The 22,562-nt window shown below is 41.3% G+C and overlaps 1 protein-coding gene across 1 annotated transcript; it reads right to left on the bottom strand.

Annotated features, from left to right (window-relative positions):
• Positions 1–353: 353 nt before the first annotated feature.
• Positions 354–21,154, bottom strand: TNFSF11 (TNF superfamily member 11). The gene is made up of 5 exons (XM_072358096.1): positions 20,876–21,154; positions 13,373–13,540; positions 5,856–5,901; positions 5,673–5,771; positions 354–775 (listed from the first exon to the last, which is right to left on the bottom strand). Exons 1-5 carry the CDS (start codon positions 21,095–21,097, stop codon positions 354–356), a joined length of 957 nt encoding a protein of 318 aa, XP_072214197.1. The 5' UTR covers positions 21,098–21,154.
• Between the last annotated feature and the right edge of the window lie 1,408 nt (positions 21,155–22,562).

The following is a 22,562-nucleotide window of genomic DNA, read 5'->3' as shown; positions in this document are numbered from 1 at the left end:
GCCAAAACTAGCAAGAGTAGCACAGATTATAAAGTCCGGTCAGGATGTGGAAACAAATTCAGTAATATTAATAGCCCTGCTTTCAATTAAACCGACGTAAAAATCATAATGACTCTTCCGAAGCCAATAGTGACACATGAAGTAAAATCAGCATAAGACTGAGTCAGGAGAGCTATACAATTATACCCTTGATTTATGGTACTGTTTAGAGAATCAGCAAAGGGCAAAAATGTGTCTTTAGAGATATGTTTTATACGGATGCAACTGGGATGCAAAAGATTTTCAGCTCTGTCTTCAAGTCATGTCTGGAACACAACCCCCCCCCTCCCCATAATTTCAGCACACTAAAAGATTCAGTCTAAATCCCTTACTTTAAATGCCCCAAAATAAGTTGCTTCTTGTGATGAATCCAGTAACAGTGGGTTTGATACCTGGATACTTATCATATCGCCAGTTTTTAATTTTAAAAACCCTCCTATGTTTACAGAATAAAAATGAAATTCTGAATTCCCTGACCAGTATTTGGTGCTTCCTCCCTTCATCAACACATCAGAGCGCCTTATTTTAAGGTTTGTCTTAGTCATATACACCATCAGCTGAAGCCCTCTTTTAGTCAGGTTTCCTGAAGTTTCATGATGTCTAAAACAAATGTTGGCATAAAGGTAGTAAAATCCATCTTGATTAACAATCAGTTTCCCATCGCTGAACGTCATGTTTGATAAGTTTGCCTGGCCTTTGTCATGATGCCAGGATGTAAGGTTTACTTTGCGAGTTCCTGAAAAGAAGGGAGGAAAAAAAAAACAAAACATATATTATTTACAAACATTTCACAAAGCTCAACATCTAAAAAGCAAACCTCAATCGTTATTTTTTTAATTAATGGCAACTGCTGTTATATAAGCTACAGTAAAGTTTAAAGCTTCTGAGTATGAGTCAATTCGTGATAAAACCCCATAAGGAAATTCCTTTTTTCCATCATGTGCTGCCATTTGCTATTTGTAACTGCTCTCCCACAGAACATCATCTGGAATATGGTGTAAAACATTTGCTTGGCCAGTAGTTTGATTATGTTCAGCAGTCACACAAGCTCTGTACAGTAACCATACATCTTTATAGCAAGGAATTAGATGATCTCAAAAGTCCCTTCCAAGCCAAACCACTCTATGATTCTGTGATCTTTAGTATTCATGTGTTGGCTGTAGTTTAGATAACTCTTCAATGTATGACAAACATTTCGATGCAAAAACAATGTTTTGATTTGATTTTTAGAATATACCCAAAAAGAAAAAGCTCTAAAATCCCTTCTATTGTGCCACCACAGAACAATCTTTGTACAAATATTTATATAGTTTTATAATTACAGCTATTCAGGATGTGCACTTAGTTTTATTTGGTTTCATATCTAGCAGTAGGTCTTGGGATGACAGCTTCAGGAAGAAAAGCTTTGTTCTAGATAGCCTGCCTTTTGTTGCCCAAGGAGGTTGTGGATGCCCCATCCCTGGAGGCATTCAAGGCCAGGCTGGATGTGGCTCTGGACAGCCTGGTCTGGTGGTTGGCGACCCTGCACATAGCAGGGGGGTTGAAACTGGATGATCATTGTGGTCCTTTTCAACCCAGGCCATTCTATCATTTTATGATGATTCCAGCTAGAAACAATGAGCTGATATTCCACATTTGGACAGCAATCCCCTTCAAATTATCTTAAGCTGGAGATCCACAAACTGGGAAAGAAGATAACCACTGTATTTTCCCCCTCACTCTCCAAAGAGCATCGCATACATGAGAATCAAAGTATACACATGGTAGTTACCATTTGATTACCAAAAACAATTAACAGAGCGCATCTAAACAAGCACTACTGAACTCCTACATATATAACTCTTTCCTGTTCTGCCTCCACAGTGAGAGGCTGGTCAACAACTCCCTTATCTGTTCAAGTGACTGAATGCTTTGTAAAGAGGGCGAAAGATGAGCTGAGACACTAGAAATGTTCAGGTTTGTCAGCTCTGGACTGTCACTGAAAGCTTACTTCACATATACAGGCACAAACTTTCAGGAACTCTGGTCTGAATGGCACCTCCTGGTTGCTGTCCTCAAGTAGCCACACTAGTAAGAGGCTTCAAGGTTGTCAGGTCTCAAATTTCATTTAGATCCTACTGTGCTAAAAGATGCCTTGATAGGAGGGATTCAGTAAGAGTATTTGCATTTTCCTTTCAAACCTCATCGCTTTCGAATCTTAAGTTTAGTTTCATTGTCACATTGTTAAGCAGCAACCTGCAACACTAACCAGTCCAGGAAGCATGACTACTACAGGATACATATGCGAAAGTTTCACACTGCTGTAATGAAGAACACCTCTCATAGCATAAACTTCACATTTCCTTGCACCTCATCATTTCCAGTACCATCCCATTAGCATCCACTTCAGCTCTCATAAAAAACAAACAGGAACAGGCAACAGGAGGTGTAGAAGATCCAGTCAAAACCCACGGACATGTCCCTATAGAGGAACAACAGCACTATCCTGAGAAAGCCACAAGGGCCCTGACACTTCTTGGGATGCATCATGGAATGGAAGAGCCACTACAACCTACCACGTATCCACAAGACATGTAATGCACTGCAGATAGAAGTTGGACAACTTGTTCTTCTAACCACTACCAACTTCCAAACAAAAACCATTTCTGTTTAACCCACAGCAGCAGACCTGCACAGGCATCAGAGAACTGTAGATCTTTGGCTCCTAGTGCATCTACCTGCCTGATAGGAATATTCAGTATTCTAGCTCCTCCATACCAAACCAAAACAATCTACTCCTCACAGAAGTTTCCAGGGCCAGTTGGTGCCCTCCAAGCATGTACCCAGGCATGCCCAGAGAACTGCCAGTGCTCACAAGCATCCTGGGAAACAGTCTCAGGTATGTTTGATTAGAGACATTTCCTGGATTTGTTTGTGCATAAGTGAGCGAGGGTAAGTAGGGACAGGGGAATTTGAGAGCTACGAGTCTCCTCTAATTGCCAAGGACAAGTGACTTTTGCATGTCAACAGAATACTTTAATGGCAGTCCAGAATAAAAACAAAAAGCAACAACCTTCCAACATTCCTCCACAAAAATTTGTGCAAAGCACAGGCTTCAATAGCAGGACATAAATAGCTGCACCCCTATGGCCCCAGTGAAGCCAAGTAGAAATTAACCAAGCAAAATCATACAGAAATAAGCCTTATTTTGTGTAGTACCTCTAAAAAAAATTCTGGAAACAGCTGACCAAATCTCTTATCCTGGAATTATTCAACTGCAAGAGAAAGTGGCACCAAAGCACATCTCAGAGCTACTGACAGCTGAAGAAGTTGTGTAGGACTTCTTTTACACAGTGTTGAGTTTATCAGAAATACTGCCCCATGAAACTTGGGCTATCCTGAAAATGAGGAGGATAGGTAAGAAATTAGGGCCTCCATTACTGGAAAAGGACAGAAGAACATCAGAGATCTGAGCAAGAATGCATTCATATAACCAAGCAGAAAGGCCAATAAACTTTTTAGTTGCCAGACTCAATAACTAAGTACAAATTCTGAAGTCATCCTCAGGGAAAATGAGCATGATTTGCTGAAAGGGGAAGATGGAAAATAGGTGCCATAGTCATTTGTATTTGTGATGCTGAAAGCAACTATGGGTGAAATTTGTTCACACTCTGGTGCTGAGAGCAATAACACATCATTCATCCATGGTAAGGTGGGAGAGGCAGACCAAGAGATGAGGAAGGATGACCTTAAGTATAGATGCAATTGGACCTGTTTTGAGGAGAAGGTTACCCTAGATGACCTCTAGAAGGCTCTTTCAAACTAGATTATAATGCTATGACTACATTAACCAAGGCAGATGGATGTTTTGCAACAATTTAAAGCTTTAAGAGGCTCACCAGTGACACAGCACAATTTTTAAGTAGGCTCTCAGGGCTTCCGAGAGTAACACACCCAAATCTGAAGACACCAAAACAATAAATATCCCAAAGCACAGGCAGAGGAGAAAACTGGAGTGTATAAGTACCAAGTCAGATGTGACTGAAACTAATACATAATAATCCATGTTATGGGACAGTCAGAAGTGCTGTAATACAGTATCTTTTCAGACAAAATTTATAATGGAGCCATGAAAATAATAACATAAGGCAAGTTACGTTGACAGAAAAGGAAGAAGTCAGAGATGATGACTAAGGTAGCCTTCCAGACAACGTCACAAGCATTAAAAAAAGATAATTTTCAGTCTTTCTGGTAACTCAGAACAAATCTAGACAATGTCTTAGATGTTAGCAGGCATGAACTGAGAGTAACATAACTGAGTTCCAGTACAATTAATTAGAAAGAAAGATGATGATGGGAGGGTAACAAAAGAAAGAAACCCAGTGTTTATTACTCCTTTGCACTCCAGTAGCATTCAGGTATAAATAAAGCCTGAGGAAAGGGCCAAAGTTCTGTCTACTCTGAAAAACTTCTTCTGGAGGCAAATAGTAGCAAAGCCAAACCTGTAGCTGTAAATAGCTCAAAATACTACAGTGTATCCTTAGACATTTAAAGGTACCAATTAACATCCCAAATGATATATTTAACACTAACATCTATTTACGTTTGCGCTCTTCTCCTTTAAACTATGACTAATTTCTGTAATCGATTTATAAACCAAAACTCACTGCTGTCATTTAAAATTTAGGTAAGGTTTAAAGCAAGCTCTTGTAAAAAGCAACCAGCAAGTATCTAGCTTTAGCTCAAGGCAACAAACCTAAAACACACACACACAGCAAACAAAACCACTGTGGCTTCTGCAGTCAAATGACAGCTGGGACACCAAGATCTAAGAAGGGTTATTTCCATTCCCTTCCCTGCCATTCCCCAACAGCAAAAGTCCATTTGGGGTTTTTAATTATTGTGAACCAGGTGAATGGAACACATTCAGTGCCTAGTTAGGGTGGGTGTTCACTTTGCAAACTACTCAACCCTGTCTGATGGTTACAAAACTGATTCATTCTGGAACTGAAAATGCTGAAAACAAATCTGCTAAGACTCGTAGATGGCATAAAATAATTTAGAAGACACGTAGGGCAAGGAAACATGGGAAGAAAATATAAATTTGCAGTCAAAGAAAAACTCCTCTTCCAACAAAAGGACACATAACCCATGTGGCCAGATATGGAAGCAATGAGCTCAACTCATTGCACTGGTAAGGGGTTGATTTGCTCAAAGGAAAAACAAAGTTTTACTACTGGCATTATATTTCTAAGAGCTCCTACAGTCTGTGCTGGGGGAAAAAAAAAAACAGCAAAGAGAACAAGAGCAATGCTTCCCCTACCATCATCTACAGACATGCTAATTCATCCCCTAGAAGTTAATGCAGCGATGCACATCAGTAAAATCTTAGGCTCTCTGTTTATTAAGTTCGAGATTCAGACAGTGACAATGCACTTGGAGGGAGAAAGAATCCTATCCTTCCAGGCAAAAAGCTAATTTCTTCAGTGCAGAAGTGTTTTGTCCCTAGAACAGACTGCTGAAAACCTCAGGTTTCAGGCCTCAACAGAGCCATCCCCTTTGGTTTGGTTGCATAAAGGAGTAAAGCAATACACTTAACAACAAGGAACTGAATGCATTTATGGTAGCATTAGAAGTATTCACTTTAAACTTACCAGTTGGAATATTCTTATCATCAATTATGAGATGGGCAAAAGGCTGCTTCTCTGGCTTATTTCTCCTATACAGTTCCATTCCTATTGCCTCCATTGCAGCTGGAAAAAAAAAGATTTCCATTACCTCAGAAAAAAAATTAAGTTTAGAATTAAGATCTTATTTCTCTCTAAATCAGCACCTACCTTTTTCTGGTCTTGGTGGCTCTTTTCCCAGAATACGCTGGACTTCCTAAAATGAGAAAAACACATTGCTTTGATGTTGTCTTTTCTTCTCTAATACACTGCAGTTTATACAATTAGAACACAGTATCATAAGAATGCTGGCTTGCAATATCACCACACCATTTATTGAAAGAGTGATTAGAGGATTTACATTTACAGCTATTTCCACTTATTGAACTTGAAATGTTTCACTAAGTATAATGCAACAATGATTGCTAAGAACATATCCTGTAAAACCACAGCACTTATGAACTGACTTAATTACTTGCAGTTGAAAGGTAATGGAAGAGGCAGTTCTGCATCAGGACTAGTATGTAATCACATAGCTGAGAAAAGCAAAGCACAGCATTTCATTGATGAGGCAAACAAAACCTCCAGCCCTTATGCTTGACCACTAACAGGAGAGGTTTCAAGACTAGTATGTATTGCAGCCAAGCCTCACAACAAGGTATACAGAAACTGAAGAATTAAGCATTTTCCACATTTGTACTGGGCCAAACGGACAGAGTGCCAGAGTCTGGAAGTGCATGCTCTACAAAACTGCAGATTAATTTTGACGTGAATGAAGTCCATGCAATCCAAAACCAAGAATAGCAGAAATAACAGATATCAGGCACCACGGAAAGCCTTGCTTTCAACAAACCACTCCTGCTTTCTCCTTGAGAAAACTCACAGACAGGAAAATAAAATCCAAGCAACATGATCTTGCTAGAAGCTTTGTATTGTTAGGTTTACTCTTCAGCTTACTTGCCCTATTCTGTTTCCTACAAAATAAGGATAATATTCCCCTTGCTATTGATACTACCTCATTCCATGCAACCATCATGAAGATGCTTAGTAGAAGGAAACATTTTACTGCAGACAAAAAAAAAAAAAAATAAATAAATCCTATTCATACCACTGAAACTTGTGTGGTCCTGTGTTCTTTGTCTCCTGTACTGTTGGTTGCCTAATTCAACACCATGTATATATATATACAGTACACCTCAGATTTGACCAGTTCAGTGATGTTCCACGTATTCTCTATTACTGTACTGCTTCAGAATTTGAAACCTTGCTTTGAAAACACCTGAAGTTCTGCTTTTATGTAATTTTGAAGTCACCATAATATCTGTAACAGCTTTGCTGCACATTTTCATGTACTCTCACTTTCTCCTTTCGGTAGGTACCTAAATGTTAAACCAAAATGAAAAGCCACAGCAGCGTGGAAGTTGTAGTATGACTATCAAAGCATACTACCTCAGCAGAGATGTACTGATTTTGTAGATCTGAATCATTAAAAATGCTTTTTGCTGTAGAGACGAGAAGAAAAACAGAAGACTCGCAACTTCAGAAGCAGCAGAACCCACATCCATCTCCCCCCCACTTAGATTCACTTCCCCTCTCTGAACTTCTTACTGAAACATCAATTCTAGCAGCATGAAAATAAAACCCAATTCTAGGAGCTGTGCGCCAGCATCAGACTCTAACCACACCTGATCTCTAACTTATAATAAAGTAGTAAGAAGAAAAATCACAAGTACTAGGTACTAAAGTGATAAAAATCAGAATCAAAGAATGGCTCAAGATCTTAAAGATTATTTGGTTCAGACCCTGTGCCATGAACAGGGTGGCCACCCACTAGATTAGGCTACCCAGACCTCCCATCCAACATGGCCTTGGAATGCTTCCAGAGATGGAGCATCCATAACCTGTCCAGGCAACCTGTTCCAGTGCCTCACCACTCTCTGAGCATGGAATTTTTATCTATCATGATTTTCCCATCTTTTAAAGCCATTCACACCAATGAGTCTGTCTTCGGACTGGTGCTCTTCAACATCTTTATCAACAAGACAGTGGGATCAAGTGTACCCTCAGCAAGTTTGCTGATGACACTGAGCTGAGCAGTGCAGTTACTACAACAGAAGGAAGCCATCCAGAGGGACCTGAACAGGCTCAAAAAGTGGGCACAAGAGAACCTAATGAGGTTCAACAAGGCCAAGTGCAAGGCACTGCACTTCGGTCAAGGCAATCCTAGACTTTGAGAAGAACTCCTTGAGATCAGCCCTGAGGAGAAGGACTTAGTGATCATGGTGGACAAGAAATTGGAAATGAGTAGACATCATGTACTTCCAGCCTGGAAAGCCAGTAGCAACCTAGGCTGAACCAAAAGAAGAGTAACTAGCAAGGCAAGGGAGATGATTGCTCCCATCTACTGTGCCCTTTTAAGACCTCATCTGGAGAAAATAGAATAAAAAAGTGAAAGACTATGAGATAGACTAGACACTCAGACATTACAGCTCTATAACTGCCTCCCAGAATTTTTGCCCGGAAAGGGAAGGCTCCCTTATTTTCTTCCTTTCTCAATGGAAATGAACACAAATTGCACCAGAAGAGGTTTAGGCTAGACATAAGGAAAATCTTTTTCTCTCAGAGAGAAGTCAGACACTGGAATGGCCTGCCCAGGGAGGTGGTGGAGTCACCATCCCTGGCAGTGTTCAAGAGGATGAGAAGCTATGAGATATGGGTTAGTGGCTTGTAGTAGCAACAGTGATGGAAGGACAGTTGAACTAGATGATCTTGTAGGTCCTTTCCAACCTTGTGATTCTATGTATATTTTTATCTCTTAGTACCTAAAATGGTAATAATTGAAATCCCATACCTTATAACTACACAGCCCTTGAAGTCCCTGGATTGGCCAGTTGCTATCCTTCCTGCAGCCTACTTTTTTCTTAGAAACCTAGAATTCTGTTTCTGCATGTTTCCAAAGATGCTCTGGCTTGAACAGCTGGTTACTTCTACATTCTGAGATCTAACAGCCTGACTTAGCAAATCTTCCATGCAGAAAGGCTACAGTCCTCACAAAATGTAGTATACGCTTTTTTTTCCTAGCTAGTGGTGGTTCTTTTCATCTGCAATATCACTACTTGGTGAGCAGAACAGCTACCTAGGAAGATCCAGCTCCGCTGTCTTCCTCATCTTGATAGTCTTCAATCTATCTATCACTCTCCTGCTACTTAGGAGCAACTCTGTCACCAAGCTACAGGCTGGACTTGACAGGAACACTCTCATGTACTCCTCTTCAAGCTAGGCTACTATGCAGTGAAAGATGCAAGCATCATCTTGAAATACAGGAAGTTCCATATGAACAAGAAAAAAAACTTTAATTTGAGAGTGACAATACTGGAACAAACTGCCCACAAACATCTTAAGAGTCTCCTCTGGAGCTATCAGAAATCCATCTGTATGCTTTCCTGTTCAACCTACTCTAGTGACTACGCATTAGCAGGGAAGTTGGACTAGATTATCTCCTGAGGACCCTTCTAAATCCTACAGCTCTGTGAGCATGGTAGTAAAAGGGGAGATAAGAATGAGCCCAACACTAATACACCTAAGAAGAACCTGAGTCTGGCTCATGTTGAATGAATCTTTTGTGTGCCTGTCTACTATTAATTACTATTACCTATTACCAATAGTTAGCCTATGATCAGAAAACAAAAATCCTCCATCAACAGAATTCTCCAAACCCTGCACCAATGTCAAGCTCTTCACATGATTCTGAACAGCCCCACTAAATTTTATAATTCTTTCTTTCCTGTTGCCTAGAAGTCCAGAAAGAAACTGGGACAAATACATGAACTAATTAATGAAGAACAAGGATGGAGCTGTGGGTTTCCTCATGAAGAATATGTACTTCAAAATTGTTCTTGACTTTAAAAAAAATGAAGTTCATTTGTTTTTATGGTTCCAAGATGCTGGTACACAACCTGCCATAGAAGAGCTAAATCCGTACTTGCTTTTCTGATCCTGAAAGATGTAAGGACTATGCTACCTGGATGACTACAGATGCCCTCTTAATGGGTACCTAAATGTCTTTAAGCACCTCATACTTTCTCACAATGCACACTACCTTTAAGAAAGCAGAAACAGCTCAGATCTTGTAACTAAGACTTAATTAAAAGAGCATAAGAACTCTTGACAAAATATTACCAGTGGTTCTCTTAGGACTTTGAACCACACAGCAAAGTGTGCTACCGAGCTGTTATTTTTAGAACAACTGTTTGCAAACAAAAATGAAATCATACCACACATTATCTTCCAATGAGCTGCACTTGTACACCTTTGCATCATGTGCTCACTGCTCACCATGTCAGCTCTGCTGGTCTGCTTCCCATATTTCAACCTCTTTCATACAATCACTGTTCAAACAACACACAAGCAATTAGTCAAGTAAAAAGTCTTTATTCCTTACTTCAAAAAAATTCTAAGGCCATTATAAGCTGCAAAACTTCCAAATTTTGAAAGCTAAAACCATGCTTTAAGAGCCTGAAGAGTCTGGAACTGCTCTTTCCCCTTGCAAAGCAGGATGCAGGTTTTAACCCTTAGGTAACTATCAGACCTATTACCACACCAGCACCTCAGGTCTTCAAAACACAAGTCCTGTCCTTAGTTACATCCACGGTTGGACCAGACTACATTAGAACAACACTTGTGAATGGTTTTTCCTCCTCTTTGATTATGCAGTATCTCATTACCTACTTTGAGTAGCTACAAGTAGCCTTCTGAGACCAACCACAAGAGACCATTAACACATTCACAAATTAAGGAAGTTGTGACTAAGGCTGAGGCTCCCCCCTAGGTTTGTGTTTCTTTTTTTCTTCTCTCAGTGTTTCAAGTCCAGTTAACATCAAGAAGTAGTACCTTGTCAGAAACCCGGCAGAAGAAAGCTAGTCAGAAAGGAAGTGAAATAGAAAGTACATATTCTTCAGAAGATTGAAATTAGAACTGCAGTGTCTATTCAAATGAGTACTCCACTGCCTGCAGAAAAAAAAAGGCACGTAAGGTTGTAGTATGGAAATCAAAATTTTGACAACTTAAAAGTCACCCATAAAATCTTCAGTTTGTCCCTAACCACATGCACTTAAAATGTTTGCTAAAAATATATATCTCTTTATGAGTTCTGCCCTGGAGGTCTACCAACGAAGTACTTCTTTGCCCATGTAGGGGACTAGTTTATGCCTGAACTCCCCAAGAAGCTAGAAGCTGGGAATACAGCCAAAAAAAGACACTCATGAACTGACCCAAGATATGTTTGTAGTCCTTTCTACTTCAGACACATAATAGACTTCATAAGAAATGTGGTTAGTGCATCTGGGTTGCCAAAGGTTTTTAGGGTTATATACAAAAAGGAAAAAAAAAGCAAACTGAAAGGCTAGGAAAGCATATTATTTGTCTGCTTGAAAGTTTATATGCAATAATATTGCATGTGTGTTTTCTACTGAGTAAGCTGCTCCCTAAAAGGCATTTTTTTTCTGGAATATGTTTTTTTTTCCAGGAGACTCGTGTTTTTAGATCTGACCTTGCAGCACTACTACACTGTTTTTTATTTGTAACAGTACTGGCAACATCAATCTCTACTTTAGATTTAAACACTCATTTACAGGTGTATAAAGAAAACAGATGAGAATTGGTGTAATAAGCTAAAAGCTGTAATCAGACTATAAAATTAAGAAAAAAAAAAAAAGTTGTCTGTTTTCATTTCCTGAACAGTTTGAATTGCAAAAGTCAAACAATTTAAAAAAAAAAAAAAAAAAAAAGCTATTTTTGAAGTGCTCCACTTCAGTCACCTAATATATTGCCAATGCAAATAAGGATACTTACTCTTAAAACACAGGTTAGATTCTCTTTTAGGATAGTGAACTATGTAGAGAAAATAGGAAGCATCTTTCCAGTCACATAGACTACATTCTCACACAATGGACTAGCCATATTGGAGATGACATTCAACTACAACCAATGAAAGGCATAGCTTACAGAACACTATCAAGGATAATTCTGCTTTAATGTTTCTTTCATTTCTGAAATAAAAATGGAGAAGATGCAAATGAAACCTCAGCCAAACATTTGCCTATCTTTATTTTTCTGTCATCGATGTGTGGATGACAAAACAACCAGAACACTGGCCCAGCTACTTAATACACTCTGTTGCATTCAAGAATTGCAGTCCGATTACTTTGGCAGAGGAAACCTTATTGTTCTCAAACTAATGGTCATTGACCAAAAAAATTTATCCTACTCACTACTTATCTTGGCCACTGACATTGCAGCATTTAACCTCTATGCTGGAAGGCAGGATATGCAGCCTCCACTGAAGTCAATGCCTTTGTTGAGTAACCAGCAGCAAATGCCCAGAACACAGAGCTTCCCATTCACTTACAGTAACAACCTCCTTACTGCCAAGGGAACTGCTTGAAAGAGCACTCTAGTATCAGTGCACTAAAAACACAGAAGTAGGGGTAAAGTCTGAGTCTAAAAAACACTGGAAGAATGAACAAATCCTATTGAGCCAATCCATCTTTTCTGAGTTTTTAAAGAAGGCAGCAAGCACCCATCTTTCTTTAAGCTTTGTTCTGAAAAAGATCTGTCACTTGGGATACTCTGTTAAAAGGAAGCACAATTAGAGCAGTGTATAGTTAACTGAAGTACAAGTCACTCTGTAAAGTATACATGAGATCAGCTTAAATCTAACAGAGTACCCTTTAAGAAAAAAAAATGACAGTCATACACAGATGTGTAGAAGTAATTGATCAGGTAAGCCAGGAAAACCAGGAATTATAGCACAACTTCAGCTTCTTAAGTAGCCTGTAATAGCCTTACTGCAGTAAGGGATGACTGGGTAAGCTCTCCTAGGTTTCTTCATTAATGCAAATTTACTTTAATTATTTAAGTTTGGGAAACACACTGTCATTCTCCCCTGCTGGGCATAAACTGCCTAGTTATAGTATGGCAAAGAAGCTCTATCAAATAGTGTTAGTGTGCTCATTGTATCTGTTGTAGTTGCCATGGAAATATGTGGAAGGCACTGTTATGAAGCAAGCTACGTGTATTTACAGCCCTATGGGGAAATAGTCTGGACATAAGAGCAAGTGATTTGAAGTACACTGTGGTATGTATACAGGCATTGGTGAACACACAACAGATGATTGGGCAAGTGAGCAAAAAGAAAAAACAAAAGAAAGGATCTATTCTTCATTCTTAGTAGTCAAAACTACTGCACTACAACCAGTGTAAGAAACAAGAGCAAATGAGAACAAATACTGTCCTTTCCATCTTCCAGACAATATTTTGCTTGCAAATGTTCTTGGCTTGAAGAATCCTCTTAGGAAGAGTCAGGAAGAACAGGTTGGGGGGGAAAAAAAAGTGGAACTGCCCTTCTTAACGACAACCACTCAGATCACCCCAAAAGTCAAAATGGCCAATCAACTGTGATTAGTTTTTCAGTGTGTATTCAAGACTTCCCCCTAGCAAAACTAAAACCTGTTTGAATTGGTTAACCAGCAGCAGGTTCATAAGCAAATGCATCACATCAGAATCTCACAGACAGCATCAGATATCACTCAAAACAGTCTAGATAGAACTTACCTCTATATGCAGACACTGGACACCGTGCTAGATTTCACAAGAGTACAGAATAAAGGAAAACACTACCTGCCACTTACCTTCTGCACAGCTCTCTGGAGAGCCTGCTTCATCCTTCTGCATGATTCTGGCATTAACTTCACCTCTTGATTTTCAAAGGGCGAGTCTTGCAGGTCTATACTTTCTTGTGATCTGAAAAGCATTCTGACACAGTGTGCATCTTCTTTTGAAATCCTACTGGGGTCCATCTGAAACAAAAATACAAGCACAGCCACAGTGTAAACAGTCTGTTTGACAGGCAATAAGAACCTTTAAGTCAGGCAGGATTTCAAACATCTAAAATTTTGGCAATTAGCTATGTTTATCATCTAAAGCTTCATTCTAACAAATGAAAAGAGAAAATGTTTCCCATAGGAAGGTTTACTTCATCCAACAGGCCTGTAAGACAGAAGAAATTACCTTCTGGAGCCACTTAGCTCATCAGCTTTGATTGGATACCTGACTTCTCAAAGGTTAAAGAATAGTCCTACCTTTAGAATAAAAACCAACAATCCAGAATGCCAGGTTTAGACCACTCAATGCAATATCAACATTACTACAGTAGGCAATATACACAGCCATCCTCCCTGTCAATAGTAGCCTGTAAGATGATGCACAGATGTCAAGAGCAGCAGCCTACAAAACGTATGTACAATATCTAACTCATCCTTTTCAACAGGAGAAACAAAAGTAAGGAAACCAGCTACCAAACACCACTTTGCAGACAAGAAGTATTACAAAACACCTCTTTATTGCACAAAGTTTAATAAATCTTAAATACCTCCAAGATACTTTTAGCAATTAACTTCTTTAACTGAAACAAATATAAACTGTCATTTAAATCATTTAAATTGTAAGCTTAATGCTCTTGAGTTTTATCAGGTAGATGACTGAGAAGAGTATTCCAAGGATCATGACAGTGCCTTGGCAGAGTTCAACTGAACAAACTTTAAGCCATTCCATCCTTTCTCGCCCACTCCACATACTTTACACTTAAGAGATACTAAGTATTTTCTTTCAGGGATAGACAGACTAAGGCTTTCAGTAATTGACGTTGGCATATATTCTGCATTTACCTCAGAAGGGTTTGTACACTCCAAACTTTCTCTGAGGTCTCTAACTGTATCTTTCAGTCTATAAGAACATATAGAATCATAGAATGGCCTGGGTTGAAAAGGGCCACAAAGATCATCTAGTTTCAACCCCCCTGCTATGTGCAGAGTCACCAACAACTAAACCAGGCTGCCCAGAGCCACATCCAGCCTGGCCTTGAATGCCTCCAGGGATGGGGCATCCACAACCTCCTTGGACAACCTGTTCCAGTGCGTCACCACCCTCTGTGTGAAAAAATTCCTCCTAATATCTAATCTAAACCTCCCGTCTTAGTTTAAAACCATTCCCCCTTCTCCTATCACTATCAACATATACTTCTGCTGTTTTCCATAACATACACACAAAGCACTAATTTACAGCTAAGAATTACAATATTGCAAATAATCATGATGAGGGAATATTACTTATTAAGGATGACATCAAACCAGCGATCACTTTCCTTTAGCACAGCACTGAACATAGCAGAGCATCAAAAGGAACTTTTGCAGAATGTAGAACAGCCGGAATGAATCAGATTTGTTGTATCAGTTGTATCAGTTGTTCACATGAACAGGAATTGAATTGCCTAAGTCCTCCCCCCCCAAAAAAAACAACCCAAACTGACTTAAAACCATAAGTTAATATTCCAAAGGTGAACTTCAGTCTACAGCAGGCAGCTATCTATCCAACAGGCACATGCCATGGAGAAACATTTGTTGCACAGTCAGCAACATTCAGAGCAAATTGCATTCTCCCATCACCATCCACTCACTGAACGCTCTGCTTGCCCATTCATTCAAATCAATGCCAGCCTCCACGAGGTGGTTTAGCTGCCTCACTTCTCCCTGCAGATTTGGAAATGAACAGGTCAGAAAAGGTTCCCCTGAAGATCAGCAGATGCCACAGCTTTGAGTACAGCGGTTGAGATGAGTTACACAATAGCCTGGAGGGAGTAACTTCTTCCTGACACAGCTGAATTTGAAAGAAAATCTGTTTATAGCTATTGCAACTCTACTGAGCGCTAACTAAGTAGCCAGCTGGTGCAGCTCCATTAGCTGTTTAAGTAGATTCTAAAAGAGTATTTCTGGGCCCTCACCTTCTTCACCATGAAATCCTGCTTCTGGCTCTCAATCTTCTCTTTAAACCAGTACCAGGGATGATTTCCTGCTGATCTAGTTTCCTGAAGGATGAGCACCCAGAAGCCGCTTCCTGCAAGTGTCAGACAAGCATCAGAGCCAACAGAAGCGCAGGCATGAAGGAGCACGTAGGCAGTATGAGCTTCAACAACAATACAAGCACAACCTAAAACTATCTCTCTCTCTGTAGGCTCCACAAGTATCCAGAAGCTGAGAGATTCAACAGCAAATGGAGCAGGGAGAGGTGAAAAACAGCAGCACACAGTGACCACCATCAGCTGTTAAAAGACGGGCAGTCAATACAGAATGATCTGGGTTGGACAGTAACATAGAAAGGTGCAGGCCCTTGTTTGAAGCATGATCAACTTGTAACTTAGGGCAGGTTGCTTGAAGCCTTGCCTAGGTGAAGCTTTATGGCATCTCCCCATTCAGTCTCTTCAGACAAAGTGCTCTACAGTTTAACCTCTTGTACTGTGTATAACTGTAAAACGATGTTCAGCTGGAATTCTCCTTGCTGCACTTCTGTAGGGCCTGGCTTTAACATTCATACGATCCCACTTCAGGTAGCCAGTAACAGTGAGTAGACTCCATTTCAGTCTGTTCTTCAGATTGAAAGTATCCAGCTCCAAATTTCTTATATGCTACAGCCCCTACTTATCTCAGAGATCATCTGATAGACTCACCGGTTTTTCTATACGCCTCCTGCATTGAGGCACCCAAATAAAAGCCATTATCCCAGGTATATCTTCCTCTATTGCTACTATCAAAGACCTGAGGGAATTAGTGTCTTAAACACAATGTTGATATTTAAGTCTTCTCCATTCCACACACACCACTGGACAGCAGATAAGAGAGCCATAATAGGTAACTGCCACTTACATCAGTAATACTACCAGTGAAAATCTATTACACCACTTTCTGGATTCATTTAAACACATCTTCTGAAAAGCTGACAAGAAAACTAGGTTTTAAAGCAGAGATCATGAAAGATCATTGGTCATAAGGGCATGAGCATCCAGCATGATTAATTGCACATAGCACCAACATCCAGCTATCACCCATCAGTTATTAATTAAACATGCCTCACAGTGCTCCAGGACAGCAGTAGCAGCTTGCACAGACGCACTTATTCAGATCATAGTTTATCTGCTGGAGGCTTAAGACAGAAAAACATCTCAGCATCTCCAGTTACAAGACTGAAGGTTTAATGGAAACACTGATAGCTTCAGCATCCTAAATTGAAGCTGTGTAACCCATCCTGATGAATCACAAGCCTCTAGAGATTTTGAGCCTGAGAAGGCAGAGCTCTGATCATGGAACTAGCTAATCTACCTGGAAGTCCTTAACCATTTTCAAAGAATACTCAAGTCTTCACAACTTAACCATGGAAATTGGCTTGCTATTCTGAACAGATACTCTCAGCAAGCCTGCCATTGAACTGTCACAGATGTAAACAGCAATACTGAGCACCAAAATCATTGCTGTGGGCAACAAGCAACAAACAACTTCCAAGGACACATTCTGAGGTGATATTCCAAAAAGTCAAAATGCAATACTGGAATGGTCTACAGAGAGCAGCTTGCTAGCTCACAAGGCACAGGAGAGTAGCCCTTGAACAAAGACCTTCAGCACAGCAACCTGAAGATGCCACATGTGGAAGCATCAAGACACCAACAGTATTGGAGAAAGCTTTATGACACATTAAGGAATCTAAATATCCTAGATATATAACCCTCTTTAAAGAGAACATCTATTACTTTGTTCATACTTGTATACCTATCTACTGTGTCTGACCTTACATTGAGATCTCATCATTCAATACCCTCAAATATCAACATTTTTCAGGATCTCTAGTCATTTTAGTTGCACCTCTAAACTCCTTTCAGGCCAATTAGGGCAGTCAAAATAAGCTCCAATACTGTGGTCGAGACGAGAGGAATTTACAGATTTAAGAGCCAATTTTATAACAATAAAAAGTCCAGTTTGATTTTAACAGACAAAACAATCCAGACAACCTAATAAGTAAAACATTGCCTTTTTTTTTTCCCCCAACAGTACCACACTCTGTACTTTCTCCTTAAAGTAAGCAGTTTATGCCGTCCTTGTTTTCAAAACTTAAACCAACTTCCAGTTTAATCATATCAGTTTACGCTTCATTATTTTTCTAAACTACCAAGAAAAAGTTCTTCCAGGCTTCCAGAAAGTGCTGGTGACCTCTAGCAAGTGGTTTGCTGTTAGTCACTGCCAATAGATTTGAGATGATGCTCTCTGAAAGGAGACCATTTAAAAACACTACAGCAGAGGTCAGGATACCACAGATGTAAGAAATGGTAATAAAAATCTGTCTTCCAGATCCCCATTTATCTAAATGTGAATGGTACAGCAGAACTCTTCACATTTGTACAGGGTATTTACTCAAATGGAGAAGAATAAATAAGCTTGGCATTCCAGGTTAAACTACAAGAGCTTGACACCCAACCTCCAAATCTAGCTTTGAGCGCTTCCAGCTTTGTTCCAGTGCTCACTGGTTCAGTCAGCATTAAACCCAGCTCATATCATTTGACGTCATAAGTACATTAAGGAAATAGATCAGAATGAAAAACGTAAAAGAGCTTCTGAAGACTATACTTTGTCACCTAGCAATGAAAGTAAAACACTCAGCACTCCAACCCTGTGCTGTGCCCAAGTCTCCATCATTTCCAGCTGTCTGGACCACCTAACTAAACTCTGACTGCATTCTCATTGACCATGAGCAAATATTACTCACAAAGTGTAATGAAAAATGAATACCAGGAACAACACATTTTGTTAGCATTTAATTTCCTGGGTTCGGAACTTCACACAAGATGCTCCAAAAAGAAAAGCCTTTACCTTTTTAAAGTTCAGAATGTCACTGCTAGGATATTGGTAGCATTCAAATCCTAGCTTTTTCTTTTTTAAGCAAAGATACCAGCTCCTTGTCTCATTCACATTGTGCTACGTTATTTCTTGGCCACAAACATGTTTACTCATGAAAATCTGGTGTCAGCCTTAGTTTTGTGTCTTGTGAAATTCCAAATGCTCAAGCCACAACATAAACAAAACCAAGGAAAAACCAAAACCTCAATTATCGTCTCAGCTCATATTGTGTCATGATCCAGCCCAAATGATTTTATGCAAATGAAAATAAAGAAGTGTATGGTAAAATTGAGTCAGAATTTACTCAGCCTCTTAGAGTTTTATATAAAACAGTCACATTTGATCATATAAATTCTCACTATAAGCCTACAAAGTCAGATCTTGCTAACTCACATTTGGTTAGCCCACCAACCAATTCCCGCCTTATGAAGCACTACTGCTACTATTAACTTCTCGTTATTTTTTAATCAAAATACACCACAGTACTTAGTTCTGTTATTAAAACGGTATCAATTTCGATAATTAAATTTAAGAGCAGATAGATTAACACAATTAAATTTGACAGCGCATTTCCCAAAACAAAGCAGACAGATAGCGCCCCATATAAATAAAGCTATTGGCAAAGCAGTTAAGATTTAATTTCTCCAAGATCTACTGCATTTTTTCACCCATCCGTATTATTACACAACACGAAATTGAACAGACATGGATTACCATATCTTCCTATTGTGAATTACCCACTTCAAAAGCATGCTTATCAGTCTATTTTTCAGTGGTGGCAAAGACATTTCAGTGGTGGCAAGGTTTCAGTCAAGTCTACATCTAGCTACATCACATCCCTGAGTCTGTTGAGAACTTCACATTTTCAAAGGACTCCATCCAACAGCATTACTCCAAACTTACAGGAACCAGAAACTGGAAAGAAGCTGCCAAAAGCAGAATTACACCAGACTATGTAAATTAAAAAATAAAGGAAGCAAAACGAGAATAGTTGTTACGGTATGAAAATTCTTTTTACACTTTGTTGGGCATGTGTGAAGCACTGACAGTGACCTACCAGAAAGAGTCCAGAATAAGGGGAGGGAAGAGAGGAAGCGCAGGAATACAGGGATTTTAAAAGTGCTTTTGTATTAATGATTCTGATTGCAATAGCTCTCTAATACATCAATGTGCAGCCATGCATTTCCATGAGCCATGTTTTGACAAAGACATCTCCACAAGTTCACACAGACATGGAGTGAGAAGCACTTTGCCATGAGCTGAAGTAGGTATTAATTCGTGACACTGTCAGGCAAACAAGTAGCTGCAAGCTACTTTACTGTGAGTCTCGTGAATTAAATGTCACTCTTCTGAAGTGTATGGGATACGATCGATTAAGTATCGTACCACTGCTCCAAGAGCACACAGCTTTTGTCAAAGCAGCAAATCAAGCCACTGCAGGTAACTATATATGTATTGGTCTGCATAATAAACGACCAGTATGGTCACTGTCTATTTGACAGCTGTTCATCTGTTTAAGTGCATACACGCTTGTGCAACAGCTATTTTCAGAGTGCACTTCGTTAAGAAATCCAGCCTGCCTTTGCCACATCAAGATCAAGCACATCTACCTAGAAAGTCAACCGGAAGAAACAGGTTTCCACTCCCACTGACTTCAAACAGAAAGCACAAACACCACCAGCAATACTTCTACGAAGGCCACCAGACCTGTGTTAGCAGAACAAGTGAACAACTGATAAGAAGGCAAGCAGGCAGCTACAACCTGGCCCTGAGAGGCAAACTCCCTGCAGCCCCACACTTCCTCTGGGGAGGCCAAGTAGCACAAGTCAAAGGGATGCAGGCAGCCAGCCCAGCTGTTTCCAAGAAGTGGGCTCCTTTTCTCTCCAAAACCCAAACCACTCAGCAGCTCTCCACCCTGCAGCAGCATATCTCACTGTGCCTTCTGAGAGGCCACCAAGCTCTGAGACAGACCTGCAGCCTGGCTGGGCTCACCTAATGGCACATAGGAGATCCCGCTCCTAGGTGCCTCAGCTCAGGCTGAGAGCCACACCAGCCCAGATGTTGTATTCCTCTGTTTGCTTTCCACCTCCAAGAAGCTTCTTGCGCTGGTGAATCTTGTATGACAGCCAAAAAACCTCAGAAAAGCTCCAACCAAAAACTGATAATCAACAACCGAAGCCCCCCCGTGCTGGAGAGGAAGCCTTCACAACCAAAGCCCACGTGGGGTGGATGGGGAGGAAGCACTGGCCCGCTCTGAGGACCCCTCACGCTGGCCACACAACCCAGGCCGAGCACCTCCAGTCACCGGGTCAACACACAACCTGACCACCTCTCTAACCTGGGCCAACTTCAGAGCCAGACCAAGCCTCTGCCTTCGCTTACTGCCGTCATTCTCAGCGAGCGAGAGGCGCTGCTTACCTGAGCTCGGAAATAGAGGAAAAGGGCGACGCTGCAGACCACCTGCCCCAGCCCCAGCAGGACGAGGGCGGCCAGGAGGGAGCGGGAGGCGGGCGGCGGGTGCGGGTGTGCCGGCAGCGGCTGTGCTGGCGGCGGCGGCGGGGCGCTTTCGTGGGCGGCGCCGCTGCCCACCTCCTCGGAGCCGCGCAAGTACTTGGTGTAGTCTCGGCTGGCGCGCCGCATGGCGCCGCGGGCACTCCGCTGGGTCGGCTCCACACACGGCTCCACGGAGCACCCCGACCTCGGCAAACAACCCCACCGCCTCGGCCGGGAAGCTCTTATAAACTGGGCGGCCAATCAGCCCCAGGCGGTGCGACCCGCCCTCTCGCCGCCGCCACCCTTCCTCACCGCCCCCTTCCCTCCCCGAGCTCGCCTTGTACCCGCCCCGAAGCCGGACCCCGGCCTCCTGCCTGTGATCTGTCAGCTGTGTCTCTCTGATGGTCAGTTTGCCCAGTTCAGTGTGTAGGGTGAAGGGCTGTCAGCATCTACAGTGTCCTGTGTTCAGTTTTGGGCCCCTCGTTACAAGAAAGACATTGAGGCCCTGGAATGTGTCCAGGGAAGGGCAATGAAACTGGTGAGGGGTCTGGAGCACAAGTCTTATGAGGAGCGGCTCAGGGAGCTGGGATTGTTCAGTCTGGAGCAGGCTCAGGGGAGACCTCATTGCACTTTGCAACTTCCTGAAGGGAGGTTGTGATGAGGAGGGGGTTGGCCTCTTCTCCCAGGCAACAAACAGGACCTGAGGAAATGGCCACAAGTTGTATCAGATGAAGTTTAAGATGGATATAAGAAGGAACTTCTTCACTCCAAGAGTGGTCAGGTGCTGGAATGGCTGCCCAGGGAGGTGGTGGGGTTGCCATCCCTGGCAGTGTTCAAGAGGCACCTGGATGAGGAGCTACAAGAGATGGTTTAGTGGCTTGTGGTAGCAACAGTGATGGGCTGACAGTTGGACTAGATGTTCCTGTAGATCCTTTCCAACCTTGTGATTCTTAACTTACCTTCCAGTCAGGCCAGGTTAATATGGAAGCAAACTGTGTTGGCTTGCTCTGTCCAAAGCAGGCAAGGAAGTCCTGATTTTCCCCTAAATCCTCCTACCTTATAGAGACGCTTGTTGTAAAGGGACTTCAGATATACAAGAGCTGCTCCAAAAGTTATTGCATTATGATGACCCCCAATGTCAAATGTTGGTAGTGTGGAAGTAGAGGTTAAACCTTCCCACCAATATTCCATTACATTTTGTTGCCGTGTGACAGATGGCAGCGGAGGGGCACTGACAAAATGGTGTCTGACGTGGAAGTGCAGATGAAGCAAAGGTGTGACACTGTATTCCTCCATGAAGAAGAAATGGCACCCACTGACATTCATGAGCACTTGCTGAGTGCTTATGCAGACCAAACAGTAGATGTGAGCACAGTGAGGCAGTGGGTGGTGTGTTTCAGCTGAGGAGCATGGTGTGCAGGCTATTATTCACAGCTGGCAAAAATGCACAGCTAATGGTGGTGACTATGTTGAAAGATAACATTTTATAGCCAAGAATTCGCTCTATCTAATAGTGTTAGTGTGCTCGTTGTGTCTGTTGTAGTTGCCATGGAAATATGTGGAAGGCACTGTTATGAAGCAAGCTATGTGTATTTACAGCCCTATGGGGAAA

The sequence above is a fragment of the Excalfactoria chinensis genome, chromosome 1 (assembly GCF_039878825.1).
Source record: "Excalfactoria chinensis isolate bCotChi1 chromosome 1, bCotChi1.hap2, whole genome shotgun sequence".
NCBI lineage: Eukaryota > Metazoa > Chordata > Aves > Galliformes > Phasianidae > Excalfactoria > Excalfactoria chinensis.
This window is presented reverse-complemented; position numbering and strand designations above follow the sequence as displayed.

Coding starts and splice junctions, on each gene's coding strand:
- TNFSF11 (XM_072358096.1), bottom strand. CDS start 21,097: ATGCGGCGCGCCAGCCGAGACTACACCAAGTACTTGCGCGGCTCCGAG. Junction 5,902..13,372: donor TCCAGAGAGCTGTGCAGAAG/GTAAGTGGCAGG, acceptor TTCTCATTTTAG/GAAGTCCAGCGTATTCTGGG. Junction 5,772..5,855: donor GCCACCAAGACCAGAAAAAG/GTAGGTGCTGAT, acceptor TTTTTTTTCCAG/CTGCAATGGAGGCAATAGGA.